The 21,894-nt window shown below is 43.3% G+C and overlaps 1 protein-coding gene across 2 annotated transcripts in view; it reads right to left on the minus strand.

Annotated features, from left to right (window-relative positions):
- The window catches only part of hectd2 (HECT domain containing 2), a 127,104-nt gene extending 109,599 nt beyond the window's left edge, over positions 1-17,505 (minus strand). For both annotated transcript variants that reach the window (XM_054734781.2, XM_070542645.1), the window contains exons 1-2: positions 16,756-17,505; positions 9,346-9,487 (exon numbers count right to left, since the gene is read on the minus strand). In XM_054734781.2, the coding sequence (XP_054590756.2) occupies positions 9,346-9,487; positions 16,756-16,839 (226 nt within the window). In that variant the 5' untranslated portion in view covers positions 16,840-17,505. The remainder of the gene's footprint in view (positions 1-9,345; positions 9,488-16,755) is intronic.
- Between the last annotated feature and the right edge of the window lie 4,389 nt (positions 17,506-21,894).

Raw genomic sequence — 21,894 nt, forward strand, 5'->3', positions numbered from 1 at the left:
GGGCGGGGATCGGAACACATGCCTCTTCATTGTGTTGGACATGATGACACACCCTTAGCTTACAGTGAAAAGCAGCAAAAGAGCTGATGGAGCAGACAGAGAGCTCCGTTGGTAGGATTTCGCTTTGCATCTGCCACAAATCGAATGTGCAAAAGCACCTTTATCTTGGCATGAATTATTTACCTTAAATGTTTTCCTTTTACTTCGAGAAACATGTTACATCTCAACGTGTATTTAGTTTTAATCCACCTTAGTCAAAACAATCTGTAATCATGACGCTAAGTGGTTTCCTGGTTGCATAATAACGGGAGTAATGCGACCAATGCTCCATCACTCACCACCGTGTGAATTGACTCCAGAGGGTTAAAGGGCCTGTCCATTTGCTCCACCCCCAGCCCGGCTCTGATTTGTTCCGCTAGTCCAATAGACTACCAAGGCCAATACCACAGCCGACTCACCTAACCCCGGTTTTACACAGAAAGCGCCAGCAGCGCGGAACGTCAGCGGAACATCACTGCTTCAAATAGAATCCATCATATTCTATGGATTGTTTCAAACCTGCAGCAACACTGCAATTTCCACACGCATCCTGGAAGCAGCACGCCACGCCACTAAAGATGGGATCAGGTTCTACTTTTGCCACAAGCCAATTTTGGGGCACGTCAATTTCTGCAGATAGCATAGGGCTAAAGTTAGCAAGTAGACCGGTCTGCTGCCGTTTCGCTCCGCTGATGCTTCCTGTGTGAAACCGGGGTAAGACGCTATTGTAGGATCGTTTTGTCCGAGCAGGAGTGGGTGGAGCTTCACTGAAACAGACCATCTTATTTGTAGGTATAAATTCAGGCTGATAAAAATAACTCGTATTTAAGATAAATTACATCTTAGTAGTGCCAGCGGTAATATTTTATCACATACTGTGCCCACATTTCCTCCCGAAGGTTAAAAAATAGCATGATACATTTAAAATAAACCTAAAAGATCAATATTTTAATCAAATGGTAAGAATTGTCATTTTTGCAATTACCTTATTATTACAATGAAATTAACACTTGCATTAATAAAAAATGGTTTTACTGGTTTCTCCAAAGTAACAAGGAGAGGGTTTAACAGTGACAGCTGCAAATTGTTGTCAGACGTACTTTTTTTACTGACTGTCTGTTGGGACAGAGACATCAGATCCAGCGATTAAAGGCCCTAAATAAGCAGATAAAAGCTGCTAGCTCTGAAGCTGTTAGCAGCTTCGACAAGAAACACAAAGGAACCACCTCAGATCATTTAATCAGAGTTCTTCAGGAACATGTCCTGAAACAACAGTCAAAGACCCAGAGCTGAGAGGAGGCATCATTCATCTACATTTTAAAAAGGGTTTTCCATTCATTTGTTTATTATTATTTTGTTATCAAAACAAACAAAAGCTTTTATTCAGGTTGTGATGACTGAGACACACTCATCCCTCCCCCACCCTTCCTCTCTCTGATGAGCCTCTTATTGTCTGTCTCCACGGTAACAGTGGTCACCAGGACACCTGTCCAGGTGCATTGTGGGTGCCTATTCTGAGACTCAAACAGGCTGCACAAGCAGATGACGAAAGGAGCAGAGATGCAGACTCAGTCAACAGAGAAGGGTCAAAGGTCACATGATTTTTCACATTAAAACAACTGCTTCATCAAAGTATGTTTTTGAGAGAGAATAATATTGTCCTAAAAATTAAAAGATCCTATATAATTTACGTCAATTTTTTTTTGTTTTTCACAGTTATATGAGACATATTATTGCTTATTAAAAGCTATGTATTTATTTGGTAGATAAAAAACATGTTATTAAAGTTTTTGTTGCACAAAATCCCTCTCACATAAAGTTATTTCAGTTGCTTATTCAGTTTCAGTCCCGTCCAGAATGAGTCATTTTAAGATCACTTTCCAAAAGAACAAGCAGCTGCTGGCCACGCCCACCTTTCCCCTGAATGGCTGCTGTGAGGTGAGAAGCTTGGATATTTGGGAGAGGGTCAAAGTAGAGCCGCTGCTCCATCATTTAAGTCATGCACACCATTGGAGAGGAGGACAATAGTGAGCTGGAAGCGCAACACTGCATAGCTGTGGATCTGTAGTGATCATTTAGAGTAAAGCTGCTACAAAAAGGGTTGGTCAGTGCAGAGGTTGGATCCAACAGATGATCTACGTTTTCCAACATTTCCTACAAGGACTGGTAAAACTACTGGACGTTAAGGCTGGAGAAGAAGCGGGGTGATGTGGGTGTGTTTGGAGGACTTGGTCAGAAGCCGAGCACAGACATCCTGAACCTCCATGTAGGGAAGTTTTGATCAGACACGTGACAAGAGAGTTCCAGTAGTCTAAGCGTGAGGAGAAGAAGGTGTAGAGGACAGTCTCAAGTTCAGAGCTGGACAGAATGGGACTCCATTTAGCAATGTTCCTGAGATGGAAGAAGGAAGAGCGAACAAAAGAACTGACATGAGAATCCAAGAAAGCTGACCAAGAGAGTCTCTGACTTTGGGAACCAACTTGTCTGGGGCACAGATGAGGATCTCAGTCTTCATTCACCTGTAGAAAGTTCCCAGCCATCCATGTTTTAATAGTCTAAGCAGGAGTGTAACAGCTGCAGCTTAGATATCGCATGGGGCTTAAAGGATATGTACAGTTGGATGTCATCTGCATAAAGATGGTAGGATATTCCTAAAAAGGAGCTCAGGGTGTGCTGAAGAGGAAGCAGATAGAGGAGGAAGAGTAGGGGCCCCAGGACAGAACCTTGTGGGACACCATGGGTGAGGGATGTGGTGGAGTGGCATGGTTTGGGGAATGCGTTTAACCCAAGACATGCAGAATCACACACTCACAGATCTCATGGTAAAAAAAAAGAATCTTTATTTTAAAACGGGAACTGAAGGTGCACTGGAAAAGCCCAGTGGAGATCAAGAATGGGAGCGCAGCGTTGGGAGTAGGGGAGCGTAGGAATGAGGGAGGGTAGGTTGGGTGCCGGGGTGAATCCAAGTGGGATGTCCAGGAGAGGGAGCGAGAGGAGAGCAGGAGAGCGGGCCGGCCGGGAGGAATGGAGAATGGTGAGAGCTGCGTCCGGAAATCCTATGGGGCACAGGTGAGTAATCCTGAGGAGTCGCAGAAAACCAGAGATGTAATCCAGAGAAGTCACAGAAGTCCAAAAATGTTCCAAAACCTGGTAACGAGTAAGCACAGGGAAAAGATCCAAAGGTTCACAAAAAAATCCTAGAAACACTAGAGCACAAAATCCGAGTCGCAAGACGGCAGGAAACTACCAAGCTGTAGTAATTATCCAGCGTCTAGGAGTGTTCTTTTGTAGCCAGACCCACTGATTACAAATTAGCTGCAGCTGGAGCCTCCCTCTCCTGAAACACACAACTCAAAGATGGGAAAATGAGAGGAGTACTCACCCCGGCACATGACATGGAGGACCAAAACTTGCAAACGGCCACAAAAAAGGAACACTCAGAAAGATAAGAGGAGAACCACTCCAGAGCAGATCCTGATAGGCCTACCCAGTCTCTCAGCCTTTCCAGTAGCAGGTGATGGTCAACAATGTTAAAGGCTGCAGTCAGGTCCAGCAGGACCAGAACAGAACAGTCCTCTGCATCACTGTGGATCAGGAGGTCATTAGAGACCCTAAGAAGAGCTGTTTCAATTTCAAACATCTTAATCATCACAGTCAGAAGAACACACATTCCCCCAAGACGTAATTTCTTAAACTGCTTCTTGTGAGCATTTTGGGGTTGATGAAACCAAGACGAAGCTTGCAGGTGACCTTTCTGGAACCGCTTATTGTTGAGCTCCCGGGGATGGTGCTGCAGCGGCAGCTGGAGGTTGGTTCCAAGGAGCCAGGCTCTTCTGGTCATTTGAAATAGCTCTGCTGACTGCAATGGTCATCCCTACCTCTGAAGGGATGGCTAATATGAGAAGAAGGTTGAGGTCGAACCAGGTCATGAACTGTGGCAGACAATTCTACTGCTTTCTGTGCTCTCTCAAAGGCGCTCCTGAAATGAGGACCAAATAGAACATCAAGGCTAATTGGACCTTCCAGCATGTTTTTCTGCAGGTGTACAGGAACAGAAGGTAGGGCTTTGAGCCACAAAGCACATTGGATGAGTGTCTGCAAAGAGGCAATGCGGGTAGACCCAACCAAAACAGCAAAGATTAAGGACGGCGTCGGCAGACTTGCAGATTATGCATTTAGACTTGTCGGGCACATCGAGCTCATCCACTTTTTCGGAGATGCTGAAAGTGAGGAGGGCAAGGTTGTTACCTGCTATGCCTGTCTGGAGAGCACATTGGTGTGAGCAGTCAGTGAGCCCCATCAGGAGATGGTCACGCTTGGCAGGAGCAGCATGCTGACAAGCTAGCTGATTCTTCGCCATAAAAAGCGACTCCAGGTCCGATTCCAGAGGTGGAATGTGAGGATAGCCCCAGTTAGAAAACCCTTCCACCTTCATTATGGCAGGTGGAGATTGGAGCCTTGAGCTTAGGAGGTTCAATCAAGGCATTTGACCAACAGTTCATGGCGGCTGGGAACCATGGCTAAATAGGATGTGAACCATGGACCTGTGTGGCACCAAATGTGGCACCAAACCTTCCTGCCAAGTTGTCTGACTGAAGCAGAGCCTGTTTGGGGACAATTAAGCCTTTGCGGTCAGCCGTTGCAAAGCTGATGGTTGGTAGCTCCTGAAGGAGCACTCTGAGAACTGGAACAAAGGAGGAGCAAGGATGGCTCGGAGAGGAGGCACCTGCTGGGAGTGGCTCATTGACCTCCACTGTCAAGGAGGTATGTGTTAGCAGGGCTGTGGCAGCCAGCCTCGTCATCATCATCATATTTGGTTTGAACAGAGTCACCCAACTCCTGACTAACACAGAAAAATTGAAGTGCCTTGTCCAACAAAAAGTTGTTGTCGGCCGTGGAGGTAAAGAACTCGACACGGCAGAGGTTTTCAGCCAAAGGCAGAGCGGCAAGGAAAGGCAGGGTGGCATGGTGTCAGGGCAAGGCCTGCATGGTGAGACCTGAGGCAGACCTCACATTTGGCGTAAAGGTTGTAATTTAACCCGTCTGACAGGAAGAGCAAATCCACACTGCGTTGCTGGACATAGTGAGTTTTCTTCCAGATAATTTACTCTTTGAAGGATTCTTTTAGCTTCTAGCATGAAGAGAAATTGGGAGACAAATGATGGGCGTATGCCCCTTATATACCAGAGCGGGCATATATTGAAAGCTCCTCAGTGGTTGTCTAATTGAGAGACCACTTAACCAATGGAATCCCTCAAAGGGAAAAGAATCTACAAAATACAACACGACTGACCATGAAGGAAAAGGATTTTGTGTTTTCATTTGTTTGGGAAATGGACAAAAACCAAAAAAAATAATAATAATCCACCAGAATGTGTAAACATATAGGCACAACTGTGAAAATGAAACTGTGATTACATGTCAAGGTGTGACCTGTAACTTCACAGACATAGGTTATATTCAGCTGGTATTTAGGCTACTGAAGCCTAACAAACATCACTATCAAATCCACATAAGTGGGTGGGGCTTTCACCGCATACTCTGCAAGACAATCTAGTGGCCAAGAGCTCCATCTCAGCCTCTACAGGCCACAGTTAGAAGGTCCAAAGTTAACAGCTGGATTTACATTTATGTCTGTTTTCACGTCTTCCTTCATTCTAGATATCTTTGAACTCTCGTGAACTCTTGTTCAGACTGCAGCTGCACACAGATGAAGTCAGCTGAGGGTTTAGTGGATTCAGGGTGGAGTCTGGGATGGGCTCGTCTCTGCTTCATGCAGTTTGGTCCAACAGCAATGCGCCTTGTTTCCATGACAGCTTTTATCATGAGTCACTTCCCCTCTGTTACCTCACCTCTTATCTGTCTAAGCTCTGATCATTTCTGAAACAGTACTTTACCCAAATAATCCCTGCTTTTTTTCCAGCTGAGCTTAAAGGAAACAAATCAGCAAGAGACTAGAGATCTCTGATTAATGAGAACACAAAAAGATAAACAGATTAGTGGATCAACATGAATGTAAGTGACTGAACAGCAGAAAACTCTCATTTAGAGTTGAAGGTCTTAGCAGCTGGTTGGGTGTAAAGCCCGAGTCATGCTTCTGCGTCAGTGCGGAGAGACACAACGCCATTATCCGTCCTTGCGGGTCTGTTGAGCCCCGCAAGGATGGACGGAGTCGAGCTCTCTTTTCTAAACTTCCGTCCGTCGATACAGAGAACGCAAGTTTGTAGTTGGTCATGGCACCGCTGTCGTCTGCACTGCCGCCATTGCGCCCTCAAAAACGTAGAGAGAGCCGAAGATAACTAGCGGCAGACACGGAGAAGCTTGAAGAATACCTCGCGAAAAAACTCTAAAAACATGAACGTTTATTTCCCCGTGACTGGAGGAGTGAAAAGATGTGCAGCAAGCGTTTTATTTGTGGACGGAAATGACAGGAAACGTGGGTTTAGAGGTGGGGAGCGCATGAAGAGGTGGAGGAGAATGAGAGACAAACATGTCCGTGTTAAAAGTCTCTTATATACACAAAACACAATATGAACACACGATCTTGAACCGATACATGACAGGATACCACAGAACAGCGCTACGCCCTCTGTTGTCCTGGCGGGGAATTGCTTTGCAACGCTCTCCAGGAGACTAAGTATGAGAGCAAAATGTCTCCGTCCGTGCGTGTGTGTCTCTCCCTTTTGGAGCTGACGGAGAAGATGACTCAGGCTTAACTCTTCAGATATCCCACAAAACAACTGGCATTTGTTAAGGTGAAAGCGTTGCTGGTGAAGAGGAATGGAAGGAAAATCAAATAAGCACCATTCACACGACTTTCAAATCGCTGTTACTAAACTCTCAACACCCCAAAATGCAGCAGAAATCCTCCAAAACAACGTAATTCACAGAGCTTTGTTTAAGATGAAGGTCATCGTCACCAGCATCCTCCTTTCACACGACTCCTCAACTGAATCTAGTTGGCAGACCAGAACCAAGCTAGCTTTTAACTAGCTTGTTCAGTCTTTTCTAGTCTCGGTCAGAGCTGCCTGCACCCCAACAGACCACAGCAGACTGGATAACAGAGCCAACAACTGAGCGCTTAAAGCCTTTTAGCAGATGTGAAAAAACTCAGAAGGACCTCAGCCTCCTCAGGAGGTGGAGGCAGCATTGGCCCTTCTTATGCAGAGTATCTGTGCTGTTGGACCGGTTCAGTTTGCTGTTGAACACCCAAGTACTTAAAGGTATCCACTATCTCAATGTCTGCTTCCTGGATGTTTACTGGTGAGTGAGGAGGAGTGTTTCTCTGGAAGTCAATCACCACTTCCTTTGTCTTACAGGTGTTCAAGCGAAGGTGCTTACACTCACACCAGTCAACATAGTCCACGATGGCTGTCCTGTACTCCAGGTCATTCCATTCAGACACACAGCAGACAATGTCTGAGTCATCTGAAAACGTCTGCAGGTGACAGCTGCTGGTGTTGCGGGTGAAGACCGAGCTGTAGAAGGTGAATGGAAAAGGTAAGAGCACCATACCCCACGGAGCTCCAGGACTGCACACAACCACTTCAGACATTCAGTTGTATGTACAGTTGAACTGTTGGTCAGCCAGACGTACTATGGCCTGCTGGTGAGGTAGTTGATGGTCCATGCAGTCCGATGATCATCCACTTCTGCACACCTCATCTGCTGCTGCAGTAGACACAGCTGGATGTGTTGAAAGCACTTAAGAAGTCGAAGAACATCATTCTCACAGTGTAGGATCAATGGGGCACTCAAACTCCTCCACCACGGCAAGGGGAAGATTCAAGGAGGAGAGGCCCAAAGTACTCAGATAAAATCTTCTTTTATATCATTTCAATCAATAAAACTGTGAGTTGCTGTCCCATGACTAGATTTTTAAACTTTTCCTGGGACTGCTTCTTTAATTAGAGAAGATTTGTGCTCTAGACCTTAGCATGTTTGCCTGCTGCTCTCACACGGATGTGTGTGAGAGCTTTCTGAACCAAACAGCGGATCCAACCAGCCTCACAACATAAAATCAGTAAATGAAATACTGCAGGCAGCAGGGAAGGCTGCAGTGTGTGCGTGTGCGTGTGCGTACACGTGTGCTTCCTTTTGCATGGTTTTCATTTTGGGTGGAGGTTTGCACAATAATTATGGCATCCCAAGCCGTGGTGACAATCCTGGCTGGCGAGCGCTGCACTGGCCTTCTTTCTCATGGCAGACAGAAATAACCTCACCTTTTGCTAGAACCAACATCCTCCTGGTCATTAAATCATCTTCAGTTAGAACATCATGTTAGTTTTCTGACTGAAATCGAGCAAACAAAGTGAAAACTTTTCTTCCACTTCCTCCATGGTAAAACGTTTTCTGCTCCACAGAAGTGAGTTGCATCGTTGTCTGCTGCAGCTCAGACTGAACAGAGACCGAGAGAACATATCACACATATGGTAAACACAGGAAGTAACACATCATTACATCCCAGATGAGATGCAGATTGGATCATCCTTGAGAACAAAGGCCTGAACAGATGGAGGTGAGCTGCTTTACAGCAAACAGCTGCTTTTACATCAGCAGATAGAAATCATAAAAGTGATGCTTTTTTCTGCATTTTAACAAGTCCTGGGGCTGAAAACAGCAGACCAGAGAGTTGGGTTTCTTCTTGAAACCTGTCAAAAGTAAACCTGTGCTGGGAGCCTTTTATAGCGGTACTTTAACAAAAACCTGGTTTTCAGTACAACTATCTGAACAATGCTTTTATCTGTACCTTCATTTTTAACTCTAACTTTAAGAGAGAAGTACTTAAGTGTTTATTTATACATATCACAGGATGGTTCATGTCTGCTCATATTCTCTGGTTCTTTCATTCGTGCTGGCGTGCTGCTCTGCTGTGGAGCTCATCACCTGTGCTTCAATGACGTCACCTTCAAAATTCTGTCACCCCCCCACCACACTCCACCCCACCCACCCCCACCGCCGGTCGCACACAGACTGTGTGAGTGAGCGTCCCCCAGTCAAGTGATGTGCAGCAGCAGGAAGAAAGAAGCTGTTTACTTTTTATTGGGAAAGCACCAACATTCGGTGATTTAGTGTTTTTGATCGGTACTGAAGAGGTACTAATTTTCAGTACCAATCCCTAAAGGCCCCAGATTCATATCAAATCAAATTCGCATGCACAAAGAGTGGCAAGGTATCTGGAGAAAATTAAACCAAGGACAGTGGTGCTGTATTCGGCCCACTAAAGATTTAATATTAAAAAAAAAAAGCTGAGGTGCAAGATTTGGAAAACTGTCACACATATATATGTGTCAAAGTCAAACTCACCATGTTTAAGCCCAGCGGGGTTTGTCAGGGACCCGGTGAAGCTGTCAGAGAAGCCCCGCCCCCCAGCTTCCCTCCTCTGGCTGAGCAAGGAGATGAAGGAACCCAGAGATGGGAACGGCTGCTTGGTTCCTCTACCCAGAACCTGCAACAGAAAGAACACCAATAAGAAGGATTTGTGAATGCTGAAAATGTTTTCTTTTTAATTTGACAAAACTAACATGACTCACTATTTTAAAAATTGTAAGAAAGAAATTCAGTCAGACACCAGAGTTCAGTTTTATAAACCAAGAATAGAACCTTAGGCTGCTAGCACTCAGCTTAACCCTCCCACTGTCTTTATGGGTGACCCCGCGAGGAAAGTTGACCATTGAGCAGGGTTGATGGTTTATCCCTTGAGGTCCACGTGGCAGGGGTGAGGTGGTGCTCACTTCTCACCCCTGCCACATGGACCCAAGGGATAAACCATCAACCCTGCTCAACAATCAACTTTCCTTGCGGGGTCACACCCATTAGGACAGTGGGAGGTTTAAGGCTCAGATAATCCCACAAGCAGATAGAACAGTTATTTGATACCTTATAATCACTTTTGAGTATTTTATAATTACTTAACCTCTTAAGCCCTAGGTCCTTTTACAGAGATTTTCTTGAAAAACACATGCCCAGAATGAATTTGAGTATATCTCATAAACTACAAGATTTATTAGAGCTGAGGTTAGACTCTAAAGTTTACTCTAAAATTCTAAAAAGCAGCACTTATGTCAAAGATTGAGAGTAACAAGATCTGGAACATAGCAGAAAGGAGAAAATAATCTGTTCCGCCTAAAAAAATTCCACTACCTAGTTGTAGCCTAAAACATCTAAAAATCTACAGAATAGGATCTGAACATTTGCTGATCCCAAATTCATGAAAAAGAAATTAAGTGTAGAGAAGTTAGAGAGGTTTTAGTTGATAGAAATCTAGGCGGACCTCAGCTTGGACCAATTTGGACATATTTGTACTGAATTAATTGTAAATTGGGGTGTCTGGTCATTTTTAAAGTTTTTAAACAAGTTTGGGACCAGAAGTTCTGGTCAAAGCTGACTGATAGATCCACCTCCCATTTTTCAATAGGGATTACTATTCTAATGTCTATTTTGGACATTGTCTTATATACTTTAGACAGTAGTTTGGGGGGTTTGAGATTATAAAAGTCTAATACCCTTGGTGGTGTTTTTAATTCTACTTTATTGAGCTTAATTTTTTGTTTAACTACAGATTTAATTTGGTGATATTCTAAAAAGCTATTCTTATCCATTCCAAATTGAGAGACTATTCTATTAAATGGGATGAAGTCCAATCCTTCATATATTTGTTCCAGGTATAGGATTCCTTTACTTTCCCAGTCCGGAAGGTTCATCATTTTGTTATTTTGCAAAATATCAGGATTCTTCCAGATGGGTGTGCGTCTGCATGGTACTAGTGAAGACTCTGTCATTTTTAGATACTCCCACCATGCTGTCAGAGAGGTGCTGATACTAATACTTTTGAAGCCTTCTTATTTTATTATGCTGAAGCTAATAAATGGTAAGTCTGAAAGATGTATCGTATTGTAAAGTGTCTGTTATATATATATATATATATATATATATATATATATATATATATATATATATATATATATATATATATATATATATATATATATATAACCAAGACTCATCTAGTGGGTTATCATTCATACTTCCCTGCTCCGTGTGTATTTCTTATATTTTTCTGTCGAACTGTGAATAGTTTTGCAATTGTTTTGTACTTTTACGTAAACGCTTATATAATTGTCAGTATGAATGAGGAGTCAGATTTGAAAGGTTTGAAGGCTGGTGGGCTCTGATGAGACCACAATTGTCCTTCTCTTTTTCTGTTAAAGAAAGAGTACATCAGCCCAGACTAGTGGGGGGTTTGTGGCGTAAGTGGAAGACAGAGAGCTTCATCCCTAAGAATGATAAGTTGTGTGATATGAACCTGGCTATGTTTGAGTTTGAAATGCCTCTGAGGGACAAACACAACCAGGTTGTAGTGGACGCAGTGAATAAGTTGAGTTTTGTGGCAAAGAGAAAGAATGAGAATAAGCTTCAGGAGTTAGATGATGAGAGACTGCATGTGCATTTAATCACAACAGCCGCAAAACTTGTTTCTGATGGCATCCGCAGTAAAAAACAAAATCACACAGAATCTGTTGATTATGTACACAGTACACACAGCTGAAAGTAAAGCCCTGCTGCTGCTAGACACACACTGGAGGGGTCTGCAACTCCTTCTGCTCCACCGTATCCCCTTCCCCCTCCCTACAGTCATGACAGCTCTGCAGGACGTGAGCCTGCACAAGCTCCTGTGTTCCAGGTCACTGGAGGCCTAACTGAGGCTCAACAGGTCGTTTCACCCACACCTGAGCAGTACCAAGTGTTAATTGACTTCAAATTGAGCCTTTAGAAACTTACTTAATTTTATTGGTAGATCCTCCTAGTGATTTAGACTATTTGGATTGTGGGCCCCGAAAGTAATTGATTTCTATCATTTGCTTGTTAAGGCCCATTCTAGAACCGCATAAAAATCCATTCATGATTGTCGATTATGGTTAAATTTAATTTCTTTTTCATATTAACATATTGGAAGAATGTTTCATCTATTTGGGGCTTGATTATAAATTTGACTCACAAGTTATATTATGATTGACTCATGCGTATTGTGTCAGTTTTCTCCTCAGTTCCCTTCAATTGGACCTGTATCAAAGGAAGACTGTCCTCCTACAGATGGAGACACCAAATGGTCCTTCTAAAGGTCATCAGAGGAAAGTGGGCAGAGCCGAGGTGGAGAGGACTAGTGTTTTCTGTTTTCATCTCTCTCTTGTTAGTCTGCTCTATTCTTGTTTTCTGTGGCTGTTGCTGTCTTCCTCTTGTCAGGTCCCGTTGCATGAGGTACATAACCACCACCGTGGAGGGTTTGTCTCAAGTCTCAATGGCTCTGATACCTGATGAATTGTTGGATGATGAATTTCTTTCTGTTTCAGCTTCTGTTTATCCTTCCTTGGACCCAGAGGGGTTCATCTCAACTAATGATGAGTATATGGAGATGATGGAGTCACGCTGATTTCATCACCTTTTGTTGGTCCCTAGTGTAATAGTGACCAAAATGGTAATTGTTAGGCTATAGCTCCTGCTAGCACTCAGCTTAAGGCTCAGATAATAACACAAGGAGATAAAATAGTTATTTGATATTTTATAGTTATTTAAGATTGATAAGTTTGGCTGATTTCGTATTTACACAATGCAATAAGGAATGCTGACTCTGTGACTCAATCATTTAATCAAAGTATTAAAGGCCTTTTATTCTGGAGTCTCCTATTTTATATAAGTGAATAGAGAATGCCTATTCTTGCATGCTATATAATGAAACCACCATTATTTACTCACCATGATTAGACAACTAATGCTTCACATAAGCATCCGTTAAAACACCTTTGACATATTATTATTAAAGCTGCTAATATGGTCACACCTTAAGGTTAAAGAAAAATACATGTTTAAAGGCTGCATGAGAAGTTACACTCTTGAACTCAGCAGCAAGGACCACTAGAGCATTACATGAGTTAATGGTGAGGTCAAAGTGCACAAAGAGATGGGCACCAGACCCCAGAAGGGACTGAGAGCCCCGATTAGGGCCGAGTGTCTCAGTTGGAAAAGAGCAATAAATAAAAGTAAGTGTGTTTTTTGTGCTGACATGATATTTGGCAGACTGCCTGGAAATTAGGTGATTTTCATCCTATAGAGAGACGGACACCAGCGGACCAATGGGAAGAGACCACATTTGCATAGTTCCTTAGTGATTGTAATAAAGCCCTGGGTCAGGAGACAGGCTTCAGTCGAACTCCCAAAGAGTCCTCTGAAGGTGATGTACTGTGGTCAGGGACTTAGACGGTGATCGACCCAGGATCCTGTAAACTGTTATCATTTTCTGTGGCTTAGAAATAAATTGTCAGGATTTAACTTTGAACAACTGTTTTCATTGTTGTTCATTGTTTTTTATTATTCACTACTCTGCCCAATCTTTTCCAGCTCAGCCTTGTTATTCACAGAGCTTCACAATAATTACATGGGCATACAAAGAACAAAACCAGTTCCTCATGGGTTTACACAGAACAGGACCAGTTCTACGTGATGCTTGTGCAGATAGAGTTTATCAGTGTGGAAGACCCAGCAGGTTTCATCACCACACATCAGGCTATGTTCTTCTTGTGGGAATTGTCTTGAAGTTGAAGAATTCCAACCCAGGAAGTGAGTCTTAAATAGCTATTAAGATGTTGGATAGCTGAAACAGTCAAAGAAGGGAAATTCCCAACACCCTATTACTTAGTAAACATAATGATAAAATACAAACTGTAGAAATAGTAATTAAAATAAACTAAAAAATAAGTGTCCAACACTCGCAGAGATAATTATGATTTTACATAAAATATAATCCACTGAACAGCAAAAAGAGAAAAATTGTGTTAAACGCTACATGGTTCTGTTCAGGCTGCAATAAGTTTAATGGAGGAATGGTAACTGAAGAATCGCTTTAGAGGTGGGTAACAATAAGGTGCCTGCAAGGCCCTAATTATAAACAAGAGTGAGTTTTAGTTTTGTCTCTGATACCAGGCATCTCCAGGCTCCTGAGGGGACTAAAACTGCCTCTCCAAACTTTCACATATTGTTTTCTGAGCAGACACTGATCCAGACTCTCGGCTGCATGAACAGACAGTGACAACATCACCAAAACTACACACACAACCTCAACATTCACTAAAGCATTTACCAGCCTCAACATCAGCAGTTCACAGCTTGTGTCTCAGTGAGCTGCGGGACGAGAAGGAGGAGGAGAGGAAGGATGGACAGAAAGAAGATTTCAGGATATATAGAGGGAAAGAAGGGGGGTTGGCAATGAAAAGTTGGAGAAAGAGAGGAAAATAGCAGGAGGACAAGAAGATCAGGGAGGAAAAGAAGGATCTGGAAAAGAGAAGATGAATTCAGATTAAAAAAAGGGGGGAAGTGAGAAAAAAACACAGAGGAAAATATAAAAGACATGAAGAACTGGAAATGAAAGAAAATCTGGATGAAGGGGAGATGAGAAGTGGAGGGAGAACAGCCGCTGCTTCCACCAGACTTGAACACAGAGACACAAAATGAGCAAAGTTGTGTTCAGGAGCCAAACATCACCAAGAAAAATCATGATAAACCTTCAAAGACATCTAGAAAGTATACCAATAAATTAGTGTAGAAAACCCAATTATCACGATGAAACACCTGAAATATTACGATGGTGAAAATGGTTAATGGCTTGTGATTATCTGGGGTTCTTCAGTACCACAAGTTCCAGCTAGGGTCCTAAAACTCCCAACACAGTCTTCCACACACACACACCGAACCACCGGGAAGTGTCACGCCCAAGGACACGATGTCCATGACAGACTGAGCCGTTATGAGATGGGTCTTCCCACCATAAAATATTGAGATGAATTGTGGAAAGTGTCAATATGAAACACCCATCGAGATAAAACATCAAAATATCAAGCTAAAGCACCAGAAATAACAAGATTAAAAACCAAAAATGTAAAAGAATTCAGCAACAACATGGGCCCAGACCATGGTGCCAGATGTCTTCCTGAAAATCCAGGATGAGCAGGTTATAGGGAGCAAAGGTCACGCCCATCTACTTCCAAACCACGGGTCCCGGGAAATAAGGAAAAATGAATGCATGTCCGTAGGGCTGTAAAAGCTCTTTTCTGTTCCCATTTGTTAAATGCAATGGATTTAACACAATCGTGAATTATAAAGGCACATTCTGATGCCAAAAACGCTTATTTTTGAACAGGGGCAAAAGTTATTTTAGTTTTGGTGTGAAAAGACGTCCAGGACTACAAATTGACATCATCAAACCAGACACGGGAAGAGGAGAAAATGAGGTTAGCGAGCTTCACATCCTTCTTCCATCAATGGGCTTTTCCTTCCCTGATGGCACAGGAATATTCCAAGATGACAATGCCAGGATTTATCAACCTCATAGAGTGAAAGCTGGGATCTGGTCACCCTGTTTGCATGTTTGACCCCGACGTAGCTGCACCGTTACAGCTTCCTAATGCACAAAATGAGCATTTTCGGGAGGGGTGGGACAGCACGCTGGGGGGACTGTGGATGGCTGATGTTTATTAGAAGACAGGCAGATGGTTTTTCAGAAATCTTGGAGATTTCGACTAATAAAGGACAAGAAAAACTGCCAGTACTCATTGTACCCTGGGAAAAGTCCCGGCACTAAAGAACTGGACGTCACAAAAGATTGGGTGTGAATGGGTGAATGACTGATTGTGTTGTAAAGTGCCTTGGGGGGTTATGAGACTTTAGAAAGCACTATATCAAATACAGGCCATTTACCATTTTACCCAAGGATTTAATCACCGGAGGGAGGGCCATCAAAAGCAGAGGGGGGGGATCCCCCCCCCCCCCCCCCATGGCTCACCCTGGGGATGTGTATGACTAGCTCTGGAGGAGAAAATGTAAATTTCTTGTATTTATAAATATAATTTGTCATGTTTTGACACTTGAAAATAAAAAGAGCCAAAACTGGAAAAACTAATAAACCGACCACATTAAAACTCCTAAAGTTTTGTGGTTTTATCAAAATGACATATATTATGAGAGTGGAATGGTTCTGGAATCAGATGATGAAGCACCAGATTTCCTTCTGGTTGTGCAGGTTTTCAGCTCGTTCTCCAGAACCTCCTCCAGACCACATTCAGCCTGAAGATTCTGCAGAAGGATGAAAACCAGACTGAAGCTCCAGAAGAGGTCCTGCGGCTTGTTTACGGCCTTTCCAGGCCTGAGCAGGGTGACAGACTGTGTATCGGTCAGAACCATCTGATGTGCACATTCCTGCTCCCTGACACAACGGAGATGACATCATCCGACCACCTCTCTGCTCTGAGGTGACACGGGCAACCAGAGTGAAGCTGGGATTACGTCAGCAGCTCCACTTGAGTCATTATGTAAAACAAAAACTTCACTTTCTCCAAAAGGAGAGAAAACAACTGGCTCTCTGCCAGAACTCAACCAAAAGCAGCAAATAACCCAGTCCAAACAGCAAGATCTGAGCTCAGATGGAGGAGTCTTCTGTCCTCCACAGGCTCGTGTAATTATGTGTTGCATTTTGGGTTTCTGTGGATCAAATCAGCAGGAAAAAAAACGTGAGGAAGATAACCCAGAAACAAAATTATAAACGATGGGGCTCACATTCTAATCACGGGGCTGCTGGTTGGAAAACAAGAACTTTCATTATTTTATGAAGCTTTTTTATTTCTAACTGGTGCTTTCTGCCCATCAGATCAGCAGGATTCATTTACTCACAGCTGGAGGGGAGCTGTTGTGGATGGGTGGAAGTCTGGCTCGCTCCCTCTCAACTCCTGACAGAGCAGAATGTTCTCCATCCATCCTCCCGGTGAAAGAGTGGAAAACTTGTTCTTTTTTTCTTTCTGAGGACTCACTCGTCCACCTCCTCCGTGCTCCTGCTGCTCATGTTCTCACAGCTGCTGCCAGACTTCCTGCTTCACTTTTAGAGATCAATCAGGGAGATTCACATCCTTAAAGTAACGGACTGAACTCTGCCTTCGTCGTCGGACAGGTGGGTTCTCCGTTACGCACACTTCGTGACGCACAAACGTCTCCAAAAGCTGCGCGTTAAAGTCTTCTTCGGACGCGTGCGGAGAGTGCGGAGTTGCGCTGGTTCCAGGAGTTTACGCGCTTCTTCTGCGCTTCTTTCTCTGCTTCTCTGCGTAGTCTGATGGGGAGGCAGCGCTGCTACGGGCCGGCGCCATGTTTGGAAGGAGAACTGGAGGAGAAGGAGGAGGAGGAGGCGCCTGGAAAATAAAGCGTCACACTCGAACGCGCACACGCACGTTAGAACAAGGAAGAGATGTCAGACAGGTCAATACGGAAAAAAATACAACATCTGGATGGAACTGAAGGTCCTTCAATTTTGTGTTGGACGATAAATTATTAAAGCTCATAAAATTACCAACATCCCATAATGATAATAAACAATAAATCGGTACAGGTGATGATTATAAAGCACCAACTTTATTACTATACAGTTATTCACAGTTAGCTCCCCCTAAAAATAGAGCACAGACATCCTCACATCATTTTTCTGAAAAATCAATCTTATTATTGAATATTTTAACATAAATTAAAACATTAATGTCTGTAGATATGGAAGCTTAACAGGCAGTGGCCTACCAAAATAAAAGCAGGGTGAAGGGATCCTTTCTAAAGCTTATTCAGTTGGTGGCGTACATATCTGGATTTCACCTGCAGCAAATGTGAGGATAGGTATCTTCTTATTTTTCTTGGAGTAAATAAACCCTGAGGCGTTGTTTCACCATGGGAGACAGAAAGTAGGGAGTAATGGCAGCTTTATTTGCTCGGCTCAATTTATACACAGAGGCAACTTCTTGTAGGCCCTACATCACGCTTCAGTCTAAGATCTGGGCAGCGGACCAACTTCCAGAGCGATAGATAGATAGATAGATAGATAGATAGATAGATAGATAGATAGATAGATGATAGATGATAGATAGATAGATAGATAGAGAGAGAGAGAGAGAGAGAGAGAGAGAGAGAGAGAGAGAGAGAGAGAGAGAGAGAGAGAGAGAGAGAGAGAGAGAGAGAGAGAGAGAGAGAGAGAGAGAGAGAGAGCGTGCGTGTGTGTGTGACTGAGCTTTTAGTTCGGGTGAGTTTAGGTTAGGGTTAGGCACAGTGGAGTCATTAAAATTAATGAGAGTCAATGGATGTCCACACATACATATTGCTGGGTTTCACATGATGTTGCATCTACGTCACAAAATGCAGATGGGGGTCCGGAAGTAGACAGTGCTGCACAAAACCCCATTTACTTTGGTGACTGGACATTAAAATGCTGAAATTCTATGCGATCTAAGGTTATTAGCCACCAATCTCTTATCAAGACAAAGACAAGTCCCAAATGTAGCAAAGGGACATAGGACTTAATTTTAAAAAATGTACTGAAAGAAGACAGCAGATGTGGATCAATAACCTATGGCTTAAAACAGGAGCTTAAACAGACAGTGCTGGAGTTTGCAGCAATCGCTTTCTAACAGGTATGAGGTGATTGAGTGTTTTATTAAACAGTTGCTTAGAAACAGCCATAAAAACATCAGGTTAACAGTTTTATATTGTTTTCACGTGTCCTCACTGCAAATAGCTGTCAGAGTGCTAATGTTTTTAGCAGTTAGCTTATTGTTGTAACATGGCGTTTATACCGTATTAAAATCAAACAAACAGAAATTTGTATTTAAAAGGCATAAAAGTTAGGTACAAGTAGACACACTGATTGTTAGCATTAGCAATAGCATTATCATCATGAGTAGTTAATGTAAAAATAGCACAACTCACTACTTACCTGAGCAAAAACAAGATGATCATAATTTAAAGCTTCTCCGGATCACCAAAAGGTTAACCAACCTAGGCTTCCAGGCTTGTAAAAGACTTTCGTTTGATTTGCAGTGTAATATGAGGCATACCAACACATTCTCAATCCAGCGCATCAAAAACAAACACTTGGTCAGCCACCCTCCGCGTCAGACCCCTGACTCCAAAAGTGCCCTTTTTCGTCACTTATGTGCGAAAAGGGTTTTTTCCCTTTTCTGACAGCAGATCCCAATGCAGCGTAAAGCTTGGTTTACGCTTGACGCATTTACTTAACGCTTGGTGATGCGGCTCGTTCATGCGGCTTGTCTCTGCGCTGAGCCAATATTCTCCTAAACTGTAGGGGGCAGCATGGAGCTCTACGGCATGCATCCAACACTACACCATAGTAGAAGTAGAAATTACTGTTGTTTATAACAGTTGTTAATGAAAGTTGAGAGCCAACTCAGCTCTTTTAGAATTGGTGGAGTGTTCTTGTTTAAACCAGGATCACCACTTGCTCCCCTTCCTTGCCTTCACATATCGGTCCCTCATGTTTTTCCAGCATTTTTTAACAGTGTCCTCATCTTTTCCAACAGTGAAAGCTATTTCTCTCCAAGAATTATTAACAAGATGTTGATCACAGTGATCTTTGAGAGCTGAGTCATACAAATGTCTGTATTTACGAACTCTGCCATAACTAGTTCTTGCCAGTCCGCCATGTTTTTCCATGTTTGAACGTCCGCGTGGTTAGAAAATTTCCTAGGTGCGCGGTGCGAAAATTTTGGGCCATGCGGAGGCCAGGTGGAGGGGTGTGGTTGTTAAAATGATGCAATTTTGCCGCGCGGAGCTGTGCGAACCTCGCGGACGCGTCAAGCATTAACCAACCTTAAAACTGACGTGATGGGATACCCGCTACTGTTGCACCCCCAATGCAGCGTAAAACTGACGCAACGGGATGTCCGCAGCCAGGGCACCAAACAAGCTCATTGTACCTCACCCTAACCTTATCCTCTTGTTATTTAACCTTCCCCTCACCCCTATCCTAACCTTAACCATCTTGCTAGCTAACACGTTAGTGATGTGTCGGTGGCTCTAAAAGCCGGCTCTACGAAGTGAGCAGCGGGATCCGCCTCGTCATTGGTCAGGTTTGGACCGAGGCAAGGAGAGGGGGAGGTTTCAACTACCAAGGTGGAGGTTAAAGGTAGAAGGTATTTGTAACCTCCCCCTCGCCAGATGTATGTTCTATCGTTCCCCTTGGGTGGCAGATACGAAAATTCAGTCAGAATGCAGTGAGAGTAACATTTTAGGTAGCAAGAGGGTTACGGTTAGGATGAGGGTGAGGGGAAGGTTATAAATAGCAAACCGTTAAGGTTTAGGTGCAGTTAAATGAGCTGGTTCGGCGCTGCATCAGCGGACATCCCATCGTGTCAGTTTTACGCTGCATTGGGATCTGCAGTCAGAAAAGATAAAAACTCCTTTTCGCACTTAAGTGACGAAAAAGGGCCCTTTTGGAGTCAGGGGTCTGACGCGGAGGGTGGCTGATCAAGCGTTTGTTTTTGACGCGCTGGGAGTGAGAATATGTTGGGCATACAGCAAGAACTTGCTTTGCCGATCGCTTCAGCGCTGTCAGACTGCTAATGTTTGTAGCAGTTAGCTTAGTGTTGTAACGTGGCATTTATACCTAATTAAAATCAAACAAAAATACCAGAAATTTAGATTTAAAAATGCATAAAAAGTTAGTTACAAGTAGGTCCCAGCACATACTGATCGTTAGCGTTAGCGATAGCATTAATATCATGAGTAATGTACCTGGGCAAAAACAAGACGATCATCATTTAAAGTTTCTCCGGATCACTAAAAGGTTAACCAACCTGAAAATAAGTAGATGTTAGCTTCCAGGCTTGTGAATGCTTTAGTTTGGTTTGCAGTGTAATATGAGGGAGGCAGCACAAGGTAGTTTGTTGTCGATCGCTTCAGCGCTGGTTAAATCCTTCAGTGTATGAAGATGTCGCGTCTGTGCTAGCTCATTTAAAGCCATTGTAAACTCCTTTTGATCCATCGCGCTGTGTTGTATGTCTGTGTTTCGTTGCAGAGCGAAACAATTCCTGTCCCTCATTTGAATTTTGCGCGGCTGCAGACGTCACATGAGTGAACCCCAACTATACACATACATACGTGTGTGCGTGTGTGTGTGTGTGTGTGTGTGTACTTGTACAGCTACCCTACCTAAGACCAGAAATGGCATATTCACTAATCTTCGGAAGACCGTTGGTCCGTGTTTGGACCAAAACCCGGTTCTAACACGGTGCACTCCCTCTTTTGGGCATAGGAGTGAGGTTTATACATAAGATGTGAATTGAGTTATTGTTACTTAACTTTAGAAACACACTGGTTAGGGTTTAGGTTAGGTATAAGTGCAGTTACTAAAATGAATGGAAGTCAATACAAAGTCCTAATAAGGATAGAAATACAAGATTGTGTGTGTGTGTGTGTGTGTGTGTGTGTGTGTGTGTGTGTGTGTGTGTGTGTGTGTGTGTGTGTGTGTGTGTGTGCCTAACCCTAAAAAGTTCATCATGTCCCCCTGAAGATAACCTCTGCTTCTCTTCTCCAGCTGGATGTTAAAGCTGAAGTTTCAACATAATCATCTCTGATTTAGATTTCACCAGAATAAAGTAAAACGTATTGAAGTTAAACAAAAAATCTAAACCAGCGTTACCTTTATTCGACTTGAATTGATTTTCCCATCTGAAGGTGTTAAAAGCAGCAGCTGTGAGCCGGTTCTGTCCGGCTGGGTGTGTTTTGGAGCTGAAGCTGGGTTCAGCAGGAGAAAACTGGTGTTGTTGGAATCCAGATGTGTTTTGCATCAGTTCAGAGGTTTTTACAGCTTCTGGGTCTCAAACATTGTCTCTGGTCTCACTGCAGTTTCTGACACTTTGTGTAAAAACACCAGAACAGTTCTACCAGAACCAAGAGGTTATGATTTAAATCTTCTTGTTTTTTTGGCTCCTTGGACGATGGAGGGACTGTTGCATTACAGGAGAGTTATGTAACAGCAGATGT

Source organism: Nothobranchius furzeri, chromosome 12 (genome assembly GCF_043380555.1).
Source record: "Nothobranchius furzeri strain GRZ-AD chromosome 12, NfurGRZ-RIMD1, whole genome shotgun sequence".
NCBI lineage: Eukaryota > Metazoa > Chordata > Actinopteri > Cyprinodontiformes > Nothobranchiidae > Nothobranchius > Nothobranchius furzeri.